The sequence below is a fragment of the Quercus lobata genome, chromosome 8, assembly GCF_001633185.2.
Source record: "Quercus lobata isolate SW786 chromosome 8, ValleyOak3.0 Primary Assembly, whole genome shotgun sequence".
In the NCBI taxonomy this organism is placed as follows: domain Eukaryota; kingdom Viridiplantae; phylum Streptophyta; class Magnoliopsida; order Fagales; family Fagaceae; genus Quercus; species Quercus lobata.
The window spans coordinates 28,646,959-28,669,210 of NC_044911.1; the positions used below are offsets into that span (position 1 = coordinate 28,646,959).

At 35.1% G+C, this 22,252-nt stretch overlaps 1 protein-coding gene across 1 annotated transcript; it reads left to right on the forward strand.

Annotated features, from left to right (window-relative positions):
- The first annotated feature begins 10,370 nt into the window (after nt 1-10,370).
- On the forward strand, nt 10,371-14,723 carry LOC115955710 (OBERON-like protein). The gene is made up of 3 exons (XM_031073971.1): nt 10,371-10,630; nt 11,695-12,850; nt 13,702-14,723. Exons 2-3 carry the CDS (start codon nt 11,713-11,715, stop codon nt 14,316-14,318), a joined length of 1,755 nt encoding a protein of 584 aa, XP_030929831.1. The 5' UTR covers nt 10,371-10,630; nt 11,695-11,712; the 3' UTR covers nt 14,319-14,723.
- The last annotated feature ends 7,529 nt before the right edge of the window (nt 14,724-22,252 follow it).

Genomic DNA, 22,252 nt, shown 5'->3' on the forward strand with positions numbered 1-22,252 from the left:
TTTTTTTTTTGAATTTTCTGATCTAGCTTTTTTGTTTTAATTTTTTATTAATTTAAAGGCATTTAGAAAATGCCAAAGAATTTCTTTTAATAATATTTTAATGGCAATGTCAGCACCGTGTCAGCAAGCAGGGTACTCCGTCTGTCACATAGGAATTTTCTGTTAGTGAGTTGATAGCAAGGACCAAAATAGAATTGATTTACTATTTTTAGGGACTGGAATAGTAGCAAAATCAAATTAGAGACCAAAATGGAAATCGGCCCAAAATGTATGGACCAAAAGTGTATTTTCGCCGTTTGGGAAATAATGATTTTTTTTTTCTTTTAGTAATTATATGTTGGAAAAAGTTTGGCTACAAACTTCAATATATTTTGAAAATCTAATCGCTGGATTGCATATTATATATACTCTTAACACACATGTCAAATTTTGTGTCAACCGGATGTTATTTACTATATGATCCATAAACATATTTTTTGTACATAATTTTAGACTACAAAAACTTACAATTTAAACAATTAATTGATAACATTACTATTGATCTTTAATTTTCTGAAAATTTTGCAAGTATAAAAGTTATAAGAATAAAATATAAACTAATGATAGATTTGTCAAAATTCACATCCAATAAAATGATATTAAGTAAAGTTTTAGCCTTAAGATACAACTAAGTTTATAGCCAAACATCTTCTAAAATAAAATAAATATATAAAAAATTGTAGTCAAACTTTGTCCTTATATATTATATTGTACTATCAATATAAATTTTATATTGCTAGTACAATGTAAATTAAAAATTTCCCATTTTTTTCCCCTCCATCCCCTTGTCACATCATTTTTTCGTTTCTTCTATCTCTCTCCCCTTCTTTGGCAAATAGACCATTCATTTTCTCCTTTCCTCGTTAATTTCTAACTTTCTTTCTTTCTTTCTTTTTCTCTTCTTTTCTTACCTCATATGGGAAGTGTTGAATACTTTAAACCAACCACTGTTTCATTGAAAAATAAAAAAGGACACTTCAAAGTTTATTTTTGGTCTAAGATATAATTTTACTATTGTTTAATCTAAGTGTATATGTTTATCCAAAATAAAATTCTACTTTAGCCTAATTTAAGTGTATATGTGTATGAAACTCCCTCTTGAAGACTTAAACTCTGACCCTTATGAAGTAACCATTACGCTAAGAGTGCACTATAGACACTCGATTTTGCATCCATAATTTAATCTTGGAAGATGGATAGAATGACCATTCATATACCCAAAAAATCATAGTTGCCTTACATGCATTAATTCATTTATTGTATATCATAAAAATGATCTTGAGATTCTAAAGGTCGCGACGGTATGTCCGATTTGCAAATTGGACCGTTGGAATGAAAGATATCACGAGATCAAGTTTTTACGGTTTGCATGCATTGTATGGGGTGAAGCCGATCACGTGTGATTAAATGAAATTAATTTTGATTGGTTAATGATTAAAATTAATTAAATGAATTTATGTGATTGGTAGAATATTTTTCTTAAAGTGGGATTTGTTGCATGGGATTAAAACAAATAAGCTGATAATATTTAAATACTGTAGATAATTAGACTTTTAGGATAATTATATTCAAAATAATTATTTTAAAAATCCTAATTATCATTTTGGAATGAGGATTATCATGAAAATAACTCTTAAATTCGTCCAAATACAGTTTTAGAGTTGGAAAACACTTCAAAAACATGCTAATCAAGTAGCAGATTTCAAATTCACGTTCCAAAGAAATTTTGGCATAGTATAACCCAATATTAGGACTAGGCTATTTCTGGCAAAGTTGTAAAGAATCGAATTTACCTTTAGAACATGGAGGTATGTTATGATCCTAGTGTCCTATGTCGATTAAGTATAAGCTTTGGACACCCTCCCCTTGCAAGATGATTTTCAAGGGTGAGTTCTACCCATGAGTTTGTAACAAATTCATACTTTCTCTATTAAGTCAACATTTTACTTGTACTGATCAAGAGAGGGTCTCACTGATTTAAACAAAGTAGATGGAGATATGACTAGCTGATCTAGTATTGCAAATCACCAATCCAAAGAGTTTGGATATCCTCCATGGTTGTTGGCTAATGGTAGACATGAGACAACATCTTTGCATCAAGTTAAAGAATAACACAAAACTAAATCTATAATATAAATAAAATGAGGTTGATTTGAAAAGATGCGTGCACTCAAAAGTTGAGGGATTAAATTTTGTAAGCACTCAAAATTTAATCCCTAAAGTTAGAAGTGGGGCTACCTACAAAGCTCAATTAGTGGTTGACCTAATTGATTAGGGCTCCAGACTATGGAATAAAGGTTTACTTTCATACCTTTTTGAGCCAACTACAGTGAAAAAAATTCTCAACATTCACCTTACTCAGTAATTTGACAATTATCAAGTTCTTTGGTGCTTGAATCCTTTTGGATAATTTTCAGTGAAATTGGCATATAACGCCATTAGAATTTCCACCTTAACATATCACCATCTAATGCAAAGTAGGGATTAGGAGTTATGGAAGATGAAAATACATGCTAGGCTCAAGAACCTAAATGTGGAAATTGGCTTAGGGAATTCCCCCTACAACTTCTTTACTAAACAAAAGCACCCTCCCATCAATTGATTGCCACTTATGTAGCAAGGCTCTAGAAATATTGGAGCACATATTTTTGCAATGTGACTAGGTAACTCAAGTTTGGCTTTTGGCCCCATGACCTTTGAGGCTGAACACCTTAGATTCCATATCCATTGTAGATTGGATTAAGATGATTGTCAACCCAAAATCTACTATGGGCCTAGATTAACAAGACTTGAGTGGAAGAAATCAAAATAAACCTGGTTGAGCTTGCAAGACAAGTGAATAAATCCTTTAAAGAACATAAGCAAGTTTGGAAGATTCATAGTGGAAAATCTTTTAAGGATGCAACTTGGATTCCACCTCCATCAAATTGGACTAAACTAAATTTTGATACTGCAAAAAGAGATGATAAAACCTATGTGGCAATAGTGGGAAGAGACTAGGGAGGCAAGCTTGTAGCAGCGTAGGCAAAGCAACTAAGCCCATGCAGCCCCTTACTTGGTGAGGTAAAATCAGCCTTGGTGGCCATTTAGAGAGCAACAACAACAGGTTGCAAGAATGTTGTCATTGAAAGAGATGCATGGAATGTAATTGAGCTCTAGAGAAATCAAGAGTCAATTATTATTAAGCCTATGGTGGAGGACATTTTGTATTTTTGTTAAAGCTTTTGATAATGTTTTTTTTTTTTTAAAAAAAAAAAAAAAATTAGAGAAGGTAATGTATCAGCTCATCTCTTAGCCAAATGGGCTGCCTTTTGAATTGGAATAGGCCAGTACACATCTCTAATCTATCACCTTTGATAATTTAGGCTTTCAATCGAGATGGCCCCAGGCCCAATCTAGATCGTAGCCCTTTATTTTGTAGTAAATAAAGTATTTATTCAACAAAAAAGAAAGAAAGAAAAGAAGTCATGAGATACAAGGAGAGTGTAGCCATTTGGCGTAAAGAGAAGAATATAGTCACTTTGCATAAAGTAAACATAGTCATTTTGCCGCAACCACAACTTTTAAGATCCAACTTTTATTCTATATAGAAATAGATTTTCACTACTTACTAATCTGTGCAATCAATGAGTAATTTGACATAAAAATATTCATATATGATACATGTGAGGGCTCGAGGACCGAGGAAAGGGTTGTTGAACTATAGAGTTGATATTGGGGCATTACATGTCTGAAGAGGGTGATTACCCGAGGATAAGAGGAAAAGAGGCAAAAGGTTTTTAGGAGCTTTAGGTGGGAAGGATTGGCTGAGGAAAGAGAATCATGAGGAGTAGGGGAAGTTTCCAGCAAGAAGTAGCATGTTGACTCTGCATTAAATGGTGAGCAATAGCTTTATTAGCTACATTGGTGAGAAAGTGACCTGAACAGTGTAATTCACAGCTAAATAACTCTTTCTACCACCTCCCTCAAATGTTTAAAAGGACAGGTGTACTAGGAGAAATTTGGTAGGTAAAAATGGGGGATCAGGATGTGAAGTGAAGGGAGTATATAAGAAAAAGATGGTTCTCAGAGAAAAGGAGGGCGGAGACACAAATATTATAAAGAAAAAAATAACAATAAGAACATTGAGAGAAGAGAGTGAACAATGTATTTTTCTGTGTATCATTGGCCTCCTCAGGCAGTCTTGTATTTAGACATTTGCTTACATACTCTATAATATTAAGCCTTTCTTCCTTATTTCCATCCTCGGGCAAGGCCCTCTTTTGTTGTTTGATTCCCTCTCTTACAAATTTATTGATTTGGCCATAGTTGAACTGTACAAATCCATTGTTCTTAATGAGCCTGGGCTGTTAAATTTTTTGGTCCCTACAATACATATTTAATTTATTAGTATTAATATATATAAGGTGAAATTATAGAATTTTTAGGGGAAAAACATACTTAATTTAATTAGAACTTGTGTATAAAATATTAACCCTAATTAGTAATTAGTTTAAACTAACATAATTTACCACTAATTATATTTTTAAAAACTTAATAAAAAAGTATATATGAGAAGTGTAAGAACACGATTTCTAACGACCCAAGAATGACGTTGGGCTCGTATGTAAAGGGCCCTAATAATATGATTTGCAGAGAGTGGGCTTGAAAGGCAGGACCTTAGGCACAGGTGAGCGGTGTAATCGGGGTTTCTATGGAGGCTCTTATATGGGTGGACTTGGCTTGATTAGCTTAGTCTTCCCTTAGTGAGGGTTATGGGATCTAAGTCCTCGGACAGCGTCCGAGGAGCATTGTACCCCTCCTTTTTTCTCCCTTTCCAGGAGTTTTCCTCCTCCTGGGATCCCTTTTCCCCTTCGCTTTCTTTCCCTTTTATACTAGGGTTCCTTCCCCCCTTTAGGGTCCACGTGTAAGTCTTGCTTTCTGGGGTGCAGACCTGTCCTGTCAACCCATACCGAGAGTGGTTAGGGGTCGTGGGAAAAGTTAAATAGCACGGTTTAGAGTATGGGCTTGTCAGATACAGGGTTCTATATTACGATGTTGGCAGCTTTCTCTTTTGTCCTGCCCCTATACCGAGTTTGCCCCTTTCTTCAAGCATTTTTTGAGGTGCTGAACATGAGGTCGTCCTCGGCAATAGTTCTCCTCGGCTTAGGTCTTGGGTCCTAATGTAGAGTGGGCCTGGGCCATGAATTCTCTAGTCCCACAATAGTCCCTCAAAATCCTGCTGCCCGACTTTTTAGTTGGGGAGGAGGGTTTTGGTTAGACATGGCAAAAGGGGTCAAAATTTTCCGACCCGACCCAACCCGAAAAATACCCGACCCGAACCCGATTTTTTGACCCGAAGCAAAAACGGGTTGACCCGTGACCCGACCTGTGTTTTGTGCAGGTCAACCCGACCCGACCCGCGACCCGACCTGAACCCGAACCATTTTTTTAAATCTTTTTTTTTTTGGGTAAAAAAAATAGTGAAATTAAGACAATATTGGTTTAATTGTTTATTGTGAGTTTTAAGGAAACAATTGATACATTTACATAACTGCTTGCAAATTAATTGAAAAATAAATGGTTGAGCATTCTGTAATGAGTAAAGATTTTTAGATATCAAATAGCAAAATACATGCTAAGATAATCTGGTTACAGTAAGGTTAAAAACAGATTTAAAATTGTAGATATGTGTGAGACACATTCACAAGTGTGAAAATAGTAAAGCCAAAGTATCAAATTAGCATAAATTATGAATGCTTAGGTCTATTTTTTAACAATTTATGTTCAAAATAAACGGTTTTTCAAAATAAATTATGATATTTCCTAGAGTGTGTGCTGTTTAACAATGATATGATCTTCATAAAAGAGACTAGGTATAAATAAGTAAGCAATCAAACTTTAATGTATATCTCAAATTGAAATAGAGTGTCAACCACAATTGATAATAGATTATAAAATTAATTTTTAAAATTGTAACTTTCTTATATGTTTTTATTCTTTATCAAATGAGTTACCCAATAAATCATTTGTAATTTTTTTTTTGGAATGTTGATATTGTGTAAAAATAAAACTTGTATATTTGTTTTACTTATCTTCGTGTTGTTTTGTTTTAGATAGCAATGTTAGGATTTGTATAATTTTAAAATTATTGAATAAATATTAATAAGTTTAACTGAGTTTATTCTTGATATAAGTAGTGAATTCAAAATAATGCATTTTACATCAAGTAATATGTTGCATAACTATCCAAATGACAAATATATATTGTTTTCTTTATAAAAAAAATTAAAAAATTAAAAAAATAAAAAATAAAAAATTTCATGTGAAAAATACGGGTCAACCCGACCCAACCCGACCTGACCCGCAACCCGATTGACCCGAACCCGATTTCAACCCGCTTAAAATGACCCGTTTTTGACTCGTGACCCGTTTGACCCGTGACCCGATTGACCTGACCCGAACCCGACCCGACCCGCCCGTTTTGCCATGTCTAGTTTTGGTGATGTTGGGCCCACATCATGGCTCGCTCAAATTCTGTACTCTGCTAATATTTGTGTTTTTCCATTTACATGGGAGACGTGCCAAATTAAGAGGCATTCCTTTATTTTTCACTCACGCAGAGTCCTTTGATGTTTCAGTACTCGAGGCGCGCCTTTACGAGGATCTTCAGATCTTAAGGTTGCAGATGGGGTTGGAAATTAAGCCAAATCTGCCTTGTCCGTAGCATTCCTTAGAAAGCTGCACCAATTAAATGCCTCCACCTTACCCTTTGTATAAGTAGGATAGGAGGTTACTCTCCTTACATACAAACCCTTCGACTCTCTTCAAAATCATAACCCTCCAGCTATAATCACAGTCTCCATTCCCAGTGCTATCCACCCTTAGTGTAAATATGTTTGAGACACGGGCAGGGGTAAAGGAACTGCACCCGCCACAGAGGCGCCGAGTCTTTCCAAGACTCAAGGTGGTGTGGTCTGGACAGGGGAGGCATAGATTCAAGATAACCTTCCGTTTTGATAAGGGGGAAATGGTATTCCTCCCTCTTTTAGTCAAAATCCGAAGCAGGTATTGGTCGCATCAGATTCTTGGTGCATCAGAAGTAAGGTTTTCCGCCATCAGCGCTGTCTGCTCTTTCGCAGGCGTGGTTACGTGGAGGCTCATCAACTTCCGGCTCCCTGCACCTTTTCTTCAACGGTGCTAGCCTCAAGTTGGGCTCTCTGCACCTTTTCTTCAACGGTGCAAGCCCTAAGTTGGGCTCTTTTGCTGCCTGAGTTATAGGCATGTAAAAGTATTGAGGAATGGTTTCCTTAGACAACATTTTGGAACGGCAGCACCCCTCTTCTCTGCACCTCTTCTTCGGCTTTTTCTTCACTCCCTTGTATTTTTCTTTCCGCTTATGTAGCTAGTTTCAGTATGAGCTTATTTAAGCTCTTTCATTGTACGCTGTACTATTTCTTTGTCTTAATAAGAAATGGATTTGCTTCCTCTTAAATACTTTTCTTTTCTGCAACAACTGCTTTGTGAATGGGATATTACATGTGTATTTTCTTTTAATGATGCTTGGAGCAGGAAAAACCTTGAAACAGAATCCTACTAATTTGAACTTATCGACATTATCAAGTATAATAATGACAATTCCCAGTAGATTAAACTCATGAAACTAACCGAGATAATGGCTGAGTGCTTCGTAATGCATGCGAGGCGACCGTTCAAGAACGATAAACTCTAAATAATTCATCCGAGAGGGTCGCCGAGCAGTGAGGGCTTTGACTGTGTTTTTGATAACATCTGACCCTATAACTGTCGCATCAGTTTCCTTGGTATTGAGGATCCGAGGGTAGACTGGGGATTCCATTCAATCTAGGGATTAACCTAACTATCAATGAGTAACTCTTCTCCAGAGTAGATTCTAAAGGCCATATAACGTCCAGTTTGTGTCCAAACCCCGTATTGTTTCTTCTAAGTAGTCGGTTTCCCCAGAGGCTTGAGTCCGAGGACCATACAAGGCCTTGGTTCTGTCCAAAACTTGTAGTTTTTCTTCTAAGTTGTTGGTTTCCCCAGAGGCTTGAGTCCGAGGACCATACAAGGTCTTGGTTCTGTCCAAAACTTGTAGTTTTTCTTCTAAGTTGTTGGTTTCCCCAGAGGCTTGAGTCTGAGGACCATACAAGGCCTTGGTTCTGTCCAAAACTTGTAGTTTTCTTCTAAGTTGTTGGTTTCCCCAGAGGCTTGAGTCCGAAGACCATACAAGGCCTTGATTCTGTCCAAAACTTGTAATTTTTCTTCTAAGTTGTTGGTTTCCCCAGAGGCTTGGGTCCGAGGACCATACAAGGCCTTGGTTCTGTCCAAAACTTGTAGTTTTTCTTCTAAGTTGTTGGTTTCCCCAGAGGCTTGAGTCCGAGAACCATACAAGACCTTGGTTCTGTCCAAAACTTGTAGTTTTTCTTCTAAGTTGTTGGTTTCCCTAGAGGCTTGAGTCCGAGGACCATACAAGGCCTTGGTTCTGTCCAAAACTTGTAGTTTTTCTTCTAAGTTGTTGGTTTCCCCAGAGGCTTGAGTCCGAGAACCATACAAGACCTTGGTTCTGTCCAAAACTTGTAGTTTTTCTTCTAAGTTGTTGGTTTCCCCAGAGGCTTGAGTCCGAGGAACATACAAGGCCTTGGTTCTGTCCAAAACTTGTATTCGTTCATTTATTTATTTATTTTCCGAAGGTTAGCCCCTCGACCAAGGTGGGGGGAGGGGGGAGTTAGCTTGATGTTAGAAGCCCCTAGAATTGCTCGTGCCATTGGCACTGCGAGGCGTAGCCCCTAGCGGAAACCTATGTCAGAGTAACAACAGCATGTTGCTGGAAATGTAGGAACCTTCACAGACCTTTGCTCGACAGAGGCTCAACTCCACCGCCACCTGTGCCAACGCGCAAGCCTTTCCCACAGACGGCACCAATTGTAAGGACACAATTTCTAACGACCCAAGAATGACGTTGGGCTCGTATGTAAAGGGCCCTAACAATATGATTTGTAGAGAGTGGGCTTGAAAGGCAGGACCTTGGGCACAGGTGAGCGGTGTAATCGGGGTTTCTATGGAGGCTCTTATATGGGTGGACTTGGCTTGATTAGCTTAGTCTTCCCTTAGTGAGGGTTGTGGGATCTAAGTCCTCGGACAGCATCCGAGAAGCATTGTACCCCTCCTTTTTTCTCCCTTTCCAGGAGTTTTCCTCCTCTTGGGATCCCTTTTCCCCTTCGCTTTCTTTCCCTTTTATACTAGGGTTCCTTCCCCCCTTTAGGGTCCACGTGTAAGTCTTGCTTTCTGGGGTGTAGACCTGTCCTGTCAACCCATACCGAGAGTGGTTAGGGGTCGTGGGAAAAGTTAAATAGCACGGTTTAGAGTATGGGTTTGTCAGATACAGGGTTCTGTATTACGATGTTGGCAGCTTTCTCTTTTGTCCTGCCCCTATACCGAGTTTGCCCCTTTCTTCAGGCATTTTTTGAGGTGCTGAACATGAGGTCGTCCTCGGCAATAGTTCTCCTCGGCTTAGGTCTTGGGTCCTAATGTAGAGTGGGCCTGGGCCATGAATTCTCTAGCCCCACAAGAAGGATTATGTGAAAAAAAAATTAAAATTTCAAAAAACTTATATATAATTCTTTCATGAGTTTTTTTTTTTTTTTTTTTTTAAGTCTTTCAATATTATTATATAAATTCCACTTACACTTAAAAGAAGCTCCTTGTTGTTTAGGTTTTATGATAATGAGCAATCATAATAAAGTAGAAGTCATAAGTTTCAAATCTTATCATGTGTGTGTAAATGACTTTCTATTTTTTTATGATAATGAGCAATCATAATGAAGTAGAAGTCATAATAAATTAAGATTAAACCCAACACCAACACAATGTCCTTTTTATTTTTTTTTAAATGGGTTGAGGTTTGATTTGCTACATTTTAAATTCTCAATATTAAATTTATTTACTTTTGAACAACAGTGTTAAATTTACTACTTTTAAAAGTAAAGAATTTAATTTATTACCTATTATAGGCTATATATCAAAATAGAAGGTATAAAATATAGTATATATTTTTAAAAAGTAATTAATTTGTGGTGATAATGGTAAGAAAGGGAAAGGAAAAGAGTTGAGGGAAAAAAGGAAAAAGGAAAAAAAGTGAGGATAGATAAGCCAGGAGGCAATACAGGAAGTGAAAGATACGGAGCCGAGAGCAACGGTCCAGCAGCAAGAAAAGGGAACGCGCTAAGCCAGTCAACCCCAGGCCGAGCCGGTCACCAGTTGCTAGCGTTGAAACGTTGAAGAAAAACAAAAACAACAACATGAAAAACGCAAACTCAAAAGCTCACCATTTTGACCCATACGATTACGTTAGTAGACTTTCTTCCTTTTTCTTTTTGTATCAAAAAACAAAGGGCAAAATCGGAACAAAATAAAAAACCCAAATCCAGTTTTTTTTTTTTTTTTTCTGCTTCTGGTGACAGACAGACAAACAAGACAACCCTATTAATTTAATTTAATTTAATATAAGCAGCTTTTGAAGCTTCAACAACAACAATTGCTTCATTTCATTCTTCAATTTCAGCTCCCAACTTCCTCTTATCCTCCTATCCTGGTGAGTGCTGACTATTTTCTCTCTTTCTCTTTGATTTCACGTTTATGTTTATGTGCTGGTTTTTGTTTGGTTGCTCAGAAAATTATTAAATTTTGACTTTTCTTCTTCTTTTTTTTCTTTCTTAAAAATAATCGATGTAATTTAAAGCTCTACTTTCTACACATGTTTAAGATGATATCAGTAGGTTTTATTTTTCTCTCTAATTTTGTTTCTACTGTATTTGGAGTTTATTATTACTTTTCCTGCGATTTCTCAGTTACCAAACAGAGGGCTAATACTTGTTCTCCTACTGATCTGTTGTACTGTGCCTGTTTCCTCTCTGATCTGCTACTCTTTTATTAAATTTAAAAAAAAAATTTGGTAAATTGTTTTTTCCATTTTAAAATTTAAAAAACTTTTTTTTTTTTTTTTGTGAGCTATATATAGTTGCTTGTAGATCTGTGATTGTGAGCTATATTTATTATTTGAATTTGTGTGCTGTGCTACTTTGTTATTTTACTCACCGATCCATAGCATGATTTTATTGAACTATGCGTTTTTGTTGAAAATAATATGTGTAATTTATTGAAATAGGGATGGATATTTTCTCTGGTACAAGAATCAATTTTAGAGGTTTGGATTTAGCTTAAAAAGAGTGCACTGAAAATATCAATAAAAAATAATTTAATTTATCTGAAGCTATAATATATTGGGAAAACAGTGGAAGATTGAGAATTAGTTGTTTCTCTTAGCCATTGGGCTTTCCATCTTTGTGTAATTTTCCTACTTTTGTTATGGACAATAGTTATATGCCCTCTTCACCAAAGAAAAATTGTATGTTTAGGGTTGGTGTCTTTTTGTGGATGTATGCATAGTGGGTTGTTTCTTTTTTATGGTCAGAATTGTTTCTCTGATGCATGCACTATGCTGTGCCTTTTCTATTTGACTGTTTAAATGGATGGGATATTCTGTTTTGAAAACTTTTCTTTGGTTTTTCATTAAGTTTGCTCTTTATTTTGGCCATTTTTTGTAGATGTTGGTTAATGATATTATGTGGATGCTCATTTTCTGATGGATACATACAGGATAAGCGAAATTGATTGATGGGAACATCATCTGGTTCTAACATCCACCACCAGTCTTCATCGAAAATGCTACCTCCACGTCAGCAACCGCGACCTGGAGGAATACAAACCTCTCTGTCCCTCGTTTCGTCAGATCCTCGCCTCTCCCCTGAGGAACCCAGATCAAATTCTGATCAAATTCGTGAGTCACCTACTGAGAGTGCCAGTTCTCGAGAAACTTGGCCTACTGCTGATGCCATTGTGACCAAGAAGATGATGGAGAATGGGAAAGCGGAGAATGATTGCCCTGAACAATCAGTTATTCGCCGTGTTTCTAGTGCAGATAAGATATCACTTCGGGACATAACAAGAGAGAGAGTTGATATGATCTCTGAAAAGATGCATCGTTTACCTGATGAATTTCTAGAAGAGATGAAGAATGGACTCCGAGTTATTCTCGAAGGGAATGGTGGTTCACAGCAAAGAGAGGAATTTTTGATGCTGCAAAAGCTTGTGCAAAATAGAAGTGATTTAACTGCTAAGACTTTGATTAGAGCTCACAGAGTACAGCTTGAAATCCTTGTTGCTATTAATACTGGAATTCAGGCATTCTTGCATCCTAGTATCAGTCTCTCACAGACTTCCCTTATTGAGATCTTTGTGTACAAGAGATGCAGAAACATAGCATGTCAAAACCAGCTTCCTGCCGAAGATTGTACCTGTGAAATATGCACCAATAGAAACGGTTTCTGCAATCTTTGCATGTGTGTAATCTGTAACAAGTTTGATTTTGAAGTAAATACCTGCCGTTGGATTGGGTGTGATTTGTGTTCACATTGGACTCATACGGATTGTGCTATTCGTGATGGACTCATTTGTATGGGACCTTCTGTCAAGAGTGGAGCTGGCCCACCTGAAATGGTTTTCAGGTGCCGAGCCTGCAATCGGACATCCGAGCTGCTTGGTTGGGTTAAAGATGTTTTCCAGCACTGTGCACCAGCCTGGGACCGAGAGGCTCTGACGAGGGAACTTGATTTTGTTAGTAGGATCTTTCATGGAAGTGATGACCCCCGAGGGAGGAAACTCTTTTGGAAATGTGAGGATCTCAAAGAAAAAATGAAGTCTCGTATGGTGGAGTCATCAATAGCTTGCAGAGCAATACTAATGTTTTTCCAAGGTACACAGTGTTAAGCATTCTAATTATCTTTACCATGGCATGAGATTGTTCATTTAATGGAGTTATTTGGATCTCCTGGTGAAATTATTCTCCCAAATCTGCATGCAAACTGTAATATGTGCTCATCCATTGATGGATCATTTCTCTGTAGGGGTTTTCATTTCTGCTACCTTGTGTATAGTTTGTTTGTTATGTCCAATTGTCTAAAAACTATAGTAGTTACATCTTACATTTCTCACTCTATTTTGTATCTCAAACTCTTTAGAATTATTACTGCAAATGGAATGGTTTTTTGGCTTTGCTGACATTTTGAAATGGGTTTTTGTTAAAATTAGACACCATTATGTTGTGTTTTATTATGGGAATTTTCCATGCAATGAATTCATTGTTAAAGGGACACAGTAAGGCACATTTTGGGATTTTTATTGGACTTGATTTCTATCCGATTTCTGCATAACTAAAGCACGAATAGAAAGTATAAATGGTCTCAGGATGGTCAAAATCCAACTTTTTAATAGGTTTAGACTAGATCTGAAAGCTACAGGATGGTCAAAAGCCAACTTTTTAATAGGTTTAGACTAGATCTGAAAGCTATAGAATATGAAATTGTAGGAAAATCCACTGCTTATGTGAATAGAATCAATGTGTAATTTCTGACTGGAAGTATGCCTTGTAAAAATTCTGTGCACGTATCTGCTTGTCTTTGGTTTTCTTCTGCACATTTGTTCTGGTTTTAAAAGCCTTTTTTTTTTTGTTCTGGATTTCTTTTCTTATTTATTTTGGGGGATGTTTTCATTTTATTCAAATTTTCTTTTGGGGGGTGGTTCTGATATGCATATGTCTTTATGAAGAGCTAGAGGTTGACTCTCCAAAGAGCTTGGAAAATGGGGAAGGTGGAAGGCTGATAGCCCCACAGGAAGCATGCAATCGAATTGCCGAAGTGGTGCATGAGGCCATAAGGAAGATGGAAATGGTGGCTGATGAGAAGATGAGGATGTACAAAAAGGCCCGCATGTCTCTTGATGCTTGTGACCGTGAGATTGAGGACAAGGCAAGGGAAGTAACAGAACTAAAGCTGGAAATGCAAAAAAAGAAGCTGCAGGTAGACGAGCTGGAGAGAATTGTGAGGCTTAAACAGGCAGAAGCTGATATGTTCCAACTTAAGGCCAACGAGGCAAAACGAGAGGCTGATAGGCTTCAAAGGATTGCTCTGGCCAAGTCAGACAAATCAGAAGAAGAATATGCTAGCAGTTACCTGAAACAACGGTTAAATGAGGCTGAGGCTGAGAAGCAGTATCTGTTTGAGAAGATTAAGCTGCAGGAGAGTTCTCGTGCATCACAGAGCAGTGGTGGGTCTGACCCTTCACAGATGCTGATGTATTCTAAAATCCATGATCTGCTATACAATGTTCCTCCTAAGGCAGACTCCCAGTCAAATGAACACCACCCTTTCAGGACGAATCCCTGAGGAATGGTTCCTAGTGTATCACTTGTTAATGTTACAATATGATTAGTAGTAAAGTTGACCTTTCTGAACAAGTGCAGTTGAATTGCTGTTTGGTTTCATTTGATCTTTGAACATTTTTATCGGTGTCTGTCTAAGGTGAAGCGTGTTAGTAAGAGATATTTGAAACTGAAAGTTGATTCTTCCATCGTTGTATTTACATAGATATGCTTTGGTGACCAAATGATGGCTGCTATATATATCTGCTGGCTGAACTAGTTTTTAGATATCCGACTTGGGAAAAAGAGGGAGAACTCTAGATGTATGCAACTATGCATAATGGGCTGCTTAATTTTTTCATGTGTTTTGTGACATTTTTATTTATTTAAGTTATAGTTTTTTGGCCTCAAGGGTCGGATATTGAAACTATCGACCTCTGTTTGATGATGAATTTATGACATTTTTATAACGTGTTACAGATCATGACTTGGACTAAAATGACTTCCATGAGTTTTTATTTTAAAGTAAATGAAATTACTAGGTAAAAAGCTGACTTTTGAGGCATAGTGTCGAGGGCTCTTTTCTAGGTTGATAGATGCAGGCAGGTGATCTTGCCTGTTTTTTGTCCCCGGAGCATGGAATGGGGGAAAAAAAAAAAAAAAAAAAAGAGGTTGTCAGATGTGATAGCAGTGCTGATTATGTGACATCTAATTAAACAGGTTAGCAAACAAATGGTGTGCCATTTCTTTCATTGTTCATAAACAGGTTTTAATCTTCTGCTTTTTATTATGCTGGTCACCCTGTCCAGCAGGCTTGAAGGAATCTGAATTCCATTTGGAAATGTAATGGATGATTCAGTAATAGTGCTCTCAAGATTGAATGACTTTTTGGAGATAATCTGGGCTAACTGAAGCTTCAGATAATTCATCATCATTTGTTAATAAATTAACAAAGTTTGAATACAAACTTGGTTGGAGATAATATGTCTCTGTCACGTGTGATGCACATTTTAGGAACATTATTATCATTCCTATTTTGGGTAAGCCATCTTCAACCAAGTTTATAGTGAAACTCACAGTTGGCAATTTAGATTGTTGGCAGGAAGTCTATGCATGAGCAATAGCCCTTCTAGTTCTTTCATATTTAAGACATATTTTCTCTTATTGCACTCGGCGACCAAGAGTGATCAAATAGGGATAGGAATGAAATGAGGTTTCAGTGGAAGGTGGTACAAGATGACAAAAGATGTCATAATATTATCATCAAATGACACCTGAAAAGTCTTTAAGATAGTGGAGTTGGATTTAAGTGTCTTTTTCTTTTGAGAATCTTGGACTTAAAAGTGTTTTTTTTTGGTTGAGAAACTGGACTTAAGTGTTTGGTTGTTCGCATTTCTGGCAGTGGTACTAAGGCCAAATACGATGGGGGGGTATCTTTGACTGCTTGTTTCATTGTTAGCCTGTGATTGTCTTGCAGAATAAATCCAAAATTGAATGGGACCATGACAGTCACACACATATAGAAGACTACGAGATATCTGCTATTAATGTTGAATGATTTGATTACATTTGACTGCAACACAAGCATATCGTGAAGGGATCAACCTTCGTGCTTGACTCCTTAGTTGATCGACTCATGTATTGCATCTACACTTGAAAAGGACCCTGTACCTCAAATTTTTTTTTTTTTTGTAAATAAAAATTGACAAATCACTTTGTTTTATATGGTAAAATTGGTAACATTCTTATGATTTTTTCATCTATATTACCTTAGGAATTTGAACGGGCGAGTAATTTTTTAGTTGAGTACTTGCAAAATGTGAAGTGACGTGCACATTATCAAATAATAACTCATCAAAATTTAGCAATGCATATGAAACCATATTAACAGGTAAAAATTAGTAAAGTCTTTGATAGGTGGATGAAAGTTTTGAAGTTCAATCTCTACTTATAACAAAAACTAATTAATATATTGATCTAATGATAATGAACTATCATAAGAGCGAATGCGTAGAAACTTTCTCCAAAAACAAGCAAAGCGAACTAATAAAATTTAAATAAATCTCTCACACACACACCCAAAGGTCCCAGACTGAAGAAAAGGCAATCTTTGAGATTTGAATTCGGAATTGTATTTAATTTTTTTTTTAAATAATCCTATGAATAAACATAATAATGAAATAGTATTATCTAGTCACATCATGATGAAGTGATATACAGAAACCAAGCTTGCTAGTTGCTATCAAAAAGTCTATAGTCACTGACACAAAAGTAGCTTTTTTATGGGCGGTGTTTCGTTGTAATAAAGGAGAATATAATAGGAGGAGAGGGTTAGGTGTGCAGCCACGTCGTCCTCCATGTTTTCTATCTTGATTAGATTCTTAAGAACATCTCCAACAGGGTATGTATAGTTAAAATATGGAGAGTGAAACTAGAAAAAGGATGAAAATTGTGTTCCAATAGCCTTTCTAAAATCGGTTTTTTTTTTTTTGCTAATAAACAGTAATTTATTAAGTCTGATGAATTATTGTTCATTCTTCAAATTCTTTTTTTCTATTATAATAATTAGATGTTAAATAAAAAAATATTAGAAGATGTGTAATTATTAAAAACAATAAATAATGAATAAAAAATAATATTTAAATGAGATAGAGAGTCTGTTGAAAAATGTATTTGAAAAAGTGGGTAGATAAAAGTAAAAGTCACTGTTCATCTTCCAAACAGTACAAAATTTTGATGATTAACGCTCTAAGGCAACCATTAAATTTGTGGCATTTTTTATATTTATGTATTTATTAAATTAATATTTATTTAATATTTTTATATTATAATATATTTTAATTAAAATCTCTTTTTCATAATTTTTTTTTAAGATGTAAATTGACTGATTAAATTTTTGTATTCAAGTTCTTCTAATATCTTTTTTTCAATAATATAGTTAATCCACTTAATCTTTTTTTGGGAATATTGTTGGTCTTAAATATGATAATATAGCTATTTTGAAGTTCATAATCAAGAAATTTTGTATTGCAAAATCAAACATCATTATGGTTATTTTCATTGTTATCTTGCAATCATATCATATCATTATCTTCTTACTATTTTTGGTGTATTTCTTGCTCATTTGTGATATTTTTATCTAAATTTGTATTATATTTTGTTTATTACTAATAACAAATTTTGAGGTCCCCTTTCACTTGGGTGTCTTGGCAATGGCCTAACTGACCTAGTGGAAGGGTCTGCCCTGACCTTATCATAACTCAATACTTGTTTAGATTGCACTAGGAAGTAGAGTTTTGAATTTTGAGATTTTTACCAAAATTTATTATGGAAAAGTTGTTAGCCTCCATGGCCATGAGTAAGATTTTATCAATTACAATTTAAAAAAACTCCTTTTAACGAGTACTATTAGTAAACTTTTGTAAGTAATGTACATGCTCTCTCTCTCTCTCTCTCTCTCTCTCTCTCTCTCTCTCTCTCTCTCTCTCTCTTAATTATTTAAATCAAGCAATACATGGATTTTGGAACAAAATCTAGTCTTTTTATAAATTTAGTTTGTCAAACGAGGTCTTTTCCTTTACTCATTAATATGTACTCTAAAAAAGAAGTGCTACCTCCACAACAATTTTTACAATAAATCATAGGTAGTAAGTTGTTATTGATTTTATTTTGAATTTACAAATTAAATTCCTTTTTTTCCCACCATAACAACCTACCACTTAAGATTTGTTGTGAAGGTGTTGTGAAAATATTGTAAATGAAATATTTCTCAACAAAGAATGATATCGATTTTTTAAATAAAATAAAGGGTAAGTTAGAATTTTTTTTTTTTTTTTTGACATTTTCAAAACAGACTTAATTTTGGGAACATCCCAAAATAGAATAGATGACTAATATTTTGAGATGGAGGAAGTTTGATTTTATTCTATTTTTAGCTACACATGCACCACAGCTTTCAAGATTCGGATCAAGTGAAATATATGAGAAAAAAAGTTCGAGAAAGTAAAGTAGTAAAAATGTTAAACCTTAAAAGTTTTGATCCGGTGATATTAAAAGTAACTTCTTGAACTATTAATCTTTGCCATCAAAAGTGGTATTGCATGGTGTAATAGCTAAGTTATTGCACCATATCTCAATTTCATTTTTCAAACCAAATAAAAGAAAATCAATAAATATGATATATGCATTAAATTTGGTTGTTATAAAAAATATGGTACTATAATATAGAGTAAGTTTAGTGCCACAAACTTTGCCATAACTTTGCTATGTGGTGAGCTGTAAGTGGTGGAAATAAAATAGTGGGTCCATGTGGATCCATGATTTCACCACTCATGAGTCGCCACGTAGAAAAGTTATGAAAAAGTTTGTGACACTAGACTTACTTTGTAATATATGACCAAAATTATAGGATGACCAAAATCCGAGGGCGGCTTAATGCATTTGAGGGTTTAAGATGAAAATTGAATTAAGATCTTTATATATATATATATATATATATATATTTAAATATGACTATTTTTTATTAAAAAATTAATATAAATATTACTTAAACTCTATAATTTTGTTTTAAATGCAAAATTACTAATTAACATGAACCACGTGGATTTTTTTTTAGAAAGGCTATAGATTTATTAAAAAAAAAAAAATTGGCAAAATTTTTCACACATTTTAATATAGCAAATTGATAGTAATAAGTAAAAAAATTATGTTAGTGGTGGACCTAAATGAGAACTAGTAAAAGTTTGTCAACTCAAGTACTCAACTGTTATGAAATTTTTTGTGTATTGCTTTATTTTTTTAAAAGTATTATGTGGGGCCAAAGAACTTGTGACTTCAGCCCACTTTATGTTAGGGCCCAAGACCCGAGCCGAGGAGGGATATTGCTGAGAACATACAACGAAAGTCCAAATGGCTTAGAGATATAGCCGAGGACAATTCTGTCCTCCGCATCCCAAAGCACTCCTGGAAGAAAGGGCAAGTACGGTATAGGAACAGTTCATGAAAAAGCTAAACACCTCTGCATTGATGGGGAAAGGACCCCTGAACAGTGTGGCGACAAAGGACAAGGGAAAGACTGCCATTACTGCAATTAAGTACTCTGTGCCTGACAGAGCAATGTTTTTCAACTTTTACAACCACCCCCAACCACTTTGGGTATGGGCTGATAGGACAAGTATCAGCCCCAGAAAACTGAGCCTACACGTGGACGTTAGGGAAAGGGTAAAGGCTAGTATAAAAGGAGAAGGAAGCAATCCAGAAAAGGGGCTGGGAAAAAAGGCCAAGAACTAGAGCTTCCTAGTCCGTGCCGAAGAGAAAGACTTCTTGGGCAAGCATGGTTTACCCTTGTGCGATTATCATGAACACCATGACTAACCACTGTCCGGTGATCAAGGCCTAGCCTTTCAGCCCACTCTCTACAGATTTTATTATTTGAGCTTTTAACATACGAACCCAATACCAGTTTGGGATCGTTACAAATTGAGTCCTTACATATTACATTCAGAACAAATTCTAGGTGTTAAAATTGTTATTAACTCTAATTTGGGCAAATTACAAAGTTGGTCCCTATCCTTTACACGATATTTCAATTTAGTTTATAACCTTTCAGTGTTATGTCAATTTAGTCTCTACCGTTATCTTTTGGATGTAAATTGTTGATATGTTCAATTGCCCAAATAATTTTTTTTTTCCACATCAACAAATACTATACCACCACATTAGTTTTTTTATATAAAAAGCCCAAATTAAATCTGGAACACGTATTTTTCTAAAATCCAAAATCCATAATAACTCATCTTCATCTCTTCTTCGTTCTTCCCCTCTCTCATTAGTCACCACCCAAAAAGCATGATTATATGATTGTTGGTATGGTTGGAAGACGAAAAAGGATTTATGTAGCCAATCTCAATTCCTCAGGATCAAGATACGCTAACATATGCTAGGAGGGGAAAGTAGAGTTGTTTTATGAAAATTTTCTCCTTTAATGCAAATAGTGTATTTTTTGAATGTATTGTATAGTGTATATTACTTGATCTCTTTTTGGAGGCTGACATAAGATCATTCACATTCGTTTTCTTTGTTAATGATGCAAAACTTTTTCTCGAGATTTACCAGCGCTATATAAAGAACCAACTATGTATAGGTGCAGGGTTTGTTGGGGCTCTAATTCGTCTTCTTTGCCGTAGCAAATGAAAAATGGAAAAAGATAAAGCTCAGTAGCAGTCTGAGATAGAGATGAGTGGAGACTAACAAGAAAGAGGGGGGGAGAAGAGATGGAGAAAGTCAGAAATTTTGGATTTTAGGGAAATAATTCATATTTAATTTGGTTTTTTTTTTTTTAATTGACGTGGCAATACAAGTGTCATTGTCAAAAAATAATTTTTTATTTGAGTATTTGTCGTGTTATCAATTTCCATTTAAGAGATAATAGTGGGAACTAAATGAACACAATACTAAAAGATTAAGGACTAAATTGATACAATTGAAAGGTTAGAAACTAAATTGAAATATGGTGTAAATGATAGAGACCAACTTTGTAATTTACCCTTCTAATTTAAACACACCACTAAAATTACTTTTTTACCCAATAGTAACAATCAGTAACAACCTGCCACTTCAAATTTGTTATGAGAGTATTGTGAAAAATATTTTGGACATAATATATTTTTTTCATTTGATTATTTTATTTATTGACTAATATTTTGGCTTAGTTAGTATTTGTTTGAATAGGACTTATATGGCGTTTGCGTTTTGCTCCTTTTTTTTTTTTTTCCCACGCATTTCAGAGACAAAATTTAGCTGAAACGACTATTGTTCATGCACTGTGCATGAACAGTAGCCGAAATTTTTGACTTTTCAGCACATCAGTGGTCCTATGCACTGTTCACGAGACCCACAAACTTCACTTTTCAATCACTTTTTCATTAAAAATGGGTCCCATGGCACTATTCACACATTTAAAAATTATTTTGCTACAGTGTTTTCAGTTTTCAGTTTTAGCAAAATAAATTATATCCAAATGGACTTAATGCTATTACAACAGAAGAAAAACAGTGGTTAAAATTTGGGAGGCTTTAGGGGACCACTTCCCTATCTGTAGAGACGATCTGGGCAAAATTATAAGGCCTTCTTTCACTTTGGGACCTTAGTCAATTGCTTAAATAACTTATTGCTAGAGCCAACCCTAAGAACTGGAAATCAAGAAATTTCCAAGTTTCTTAAAATTTGGATCTAGTTTGTATCCCCATTTTAAAAAATAAATAAATAATCCTAACTTAAATTCAAATCACATAAATAATAGTAGGTTTATAGGATTGAAATGCGATTGTAATTTGGATTATAAAATCGATAAAAATTAGGAGTAATTAATGATTTTATGGATTAAAAAATTGGACCAAATAACAAAAACCCACAAGCCACATAAACTTTAAGTTTTCCAAAAATGTATGCCAAAATGCCAAATGAACTTAAGTAAACCCTTCGTTCTCAGAAGAAGAAGAAGAAGAAGAAGAAAAAATTAAGTAAACCCAAAAACAATAAAATATAAGCCAAAAACAAAAGTATGTTCTATCTAATAACTAATTAACATAAAATTTGGGTTAGGAATTCAAGAAAATAACTTCATCAATTACAAAGTTTTTGTTGTATATATAGGTATATACAAGGATAGGTTGTAATAATGATGATTGAGTTTGGAGAATATGGTTTCATAGAGTGAAAATTCAAGTTCTGGAATTTTCTAAGTGAAAATTTGGAATTTGAATTTTCTGAAATTTTCTAGAATTTTCTGGTGACTATTCAAAAAGGTTGAAGAGGTTTCAATCTTTGATAACCGTATTATGAAAAAATAACTAACTCTTCATATGTGCCTTTTCATGAAATAGGCTTATGTTCACTTAAATAAATCACTCTCTATATGTGCCTTTCATGAAACATAACCTTATGGGTATAAATAGAGGC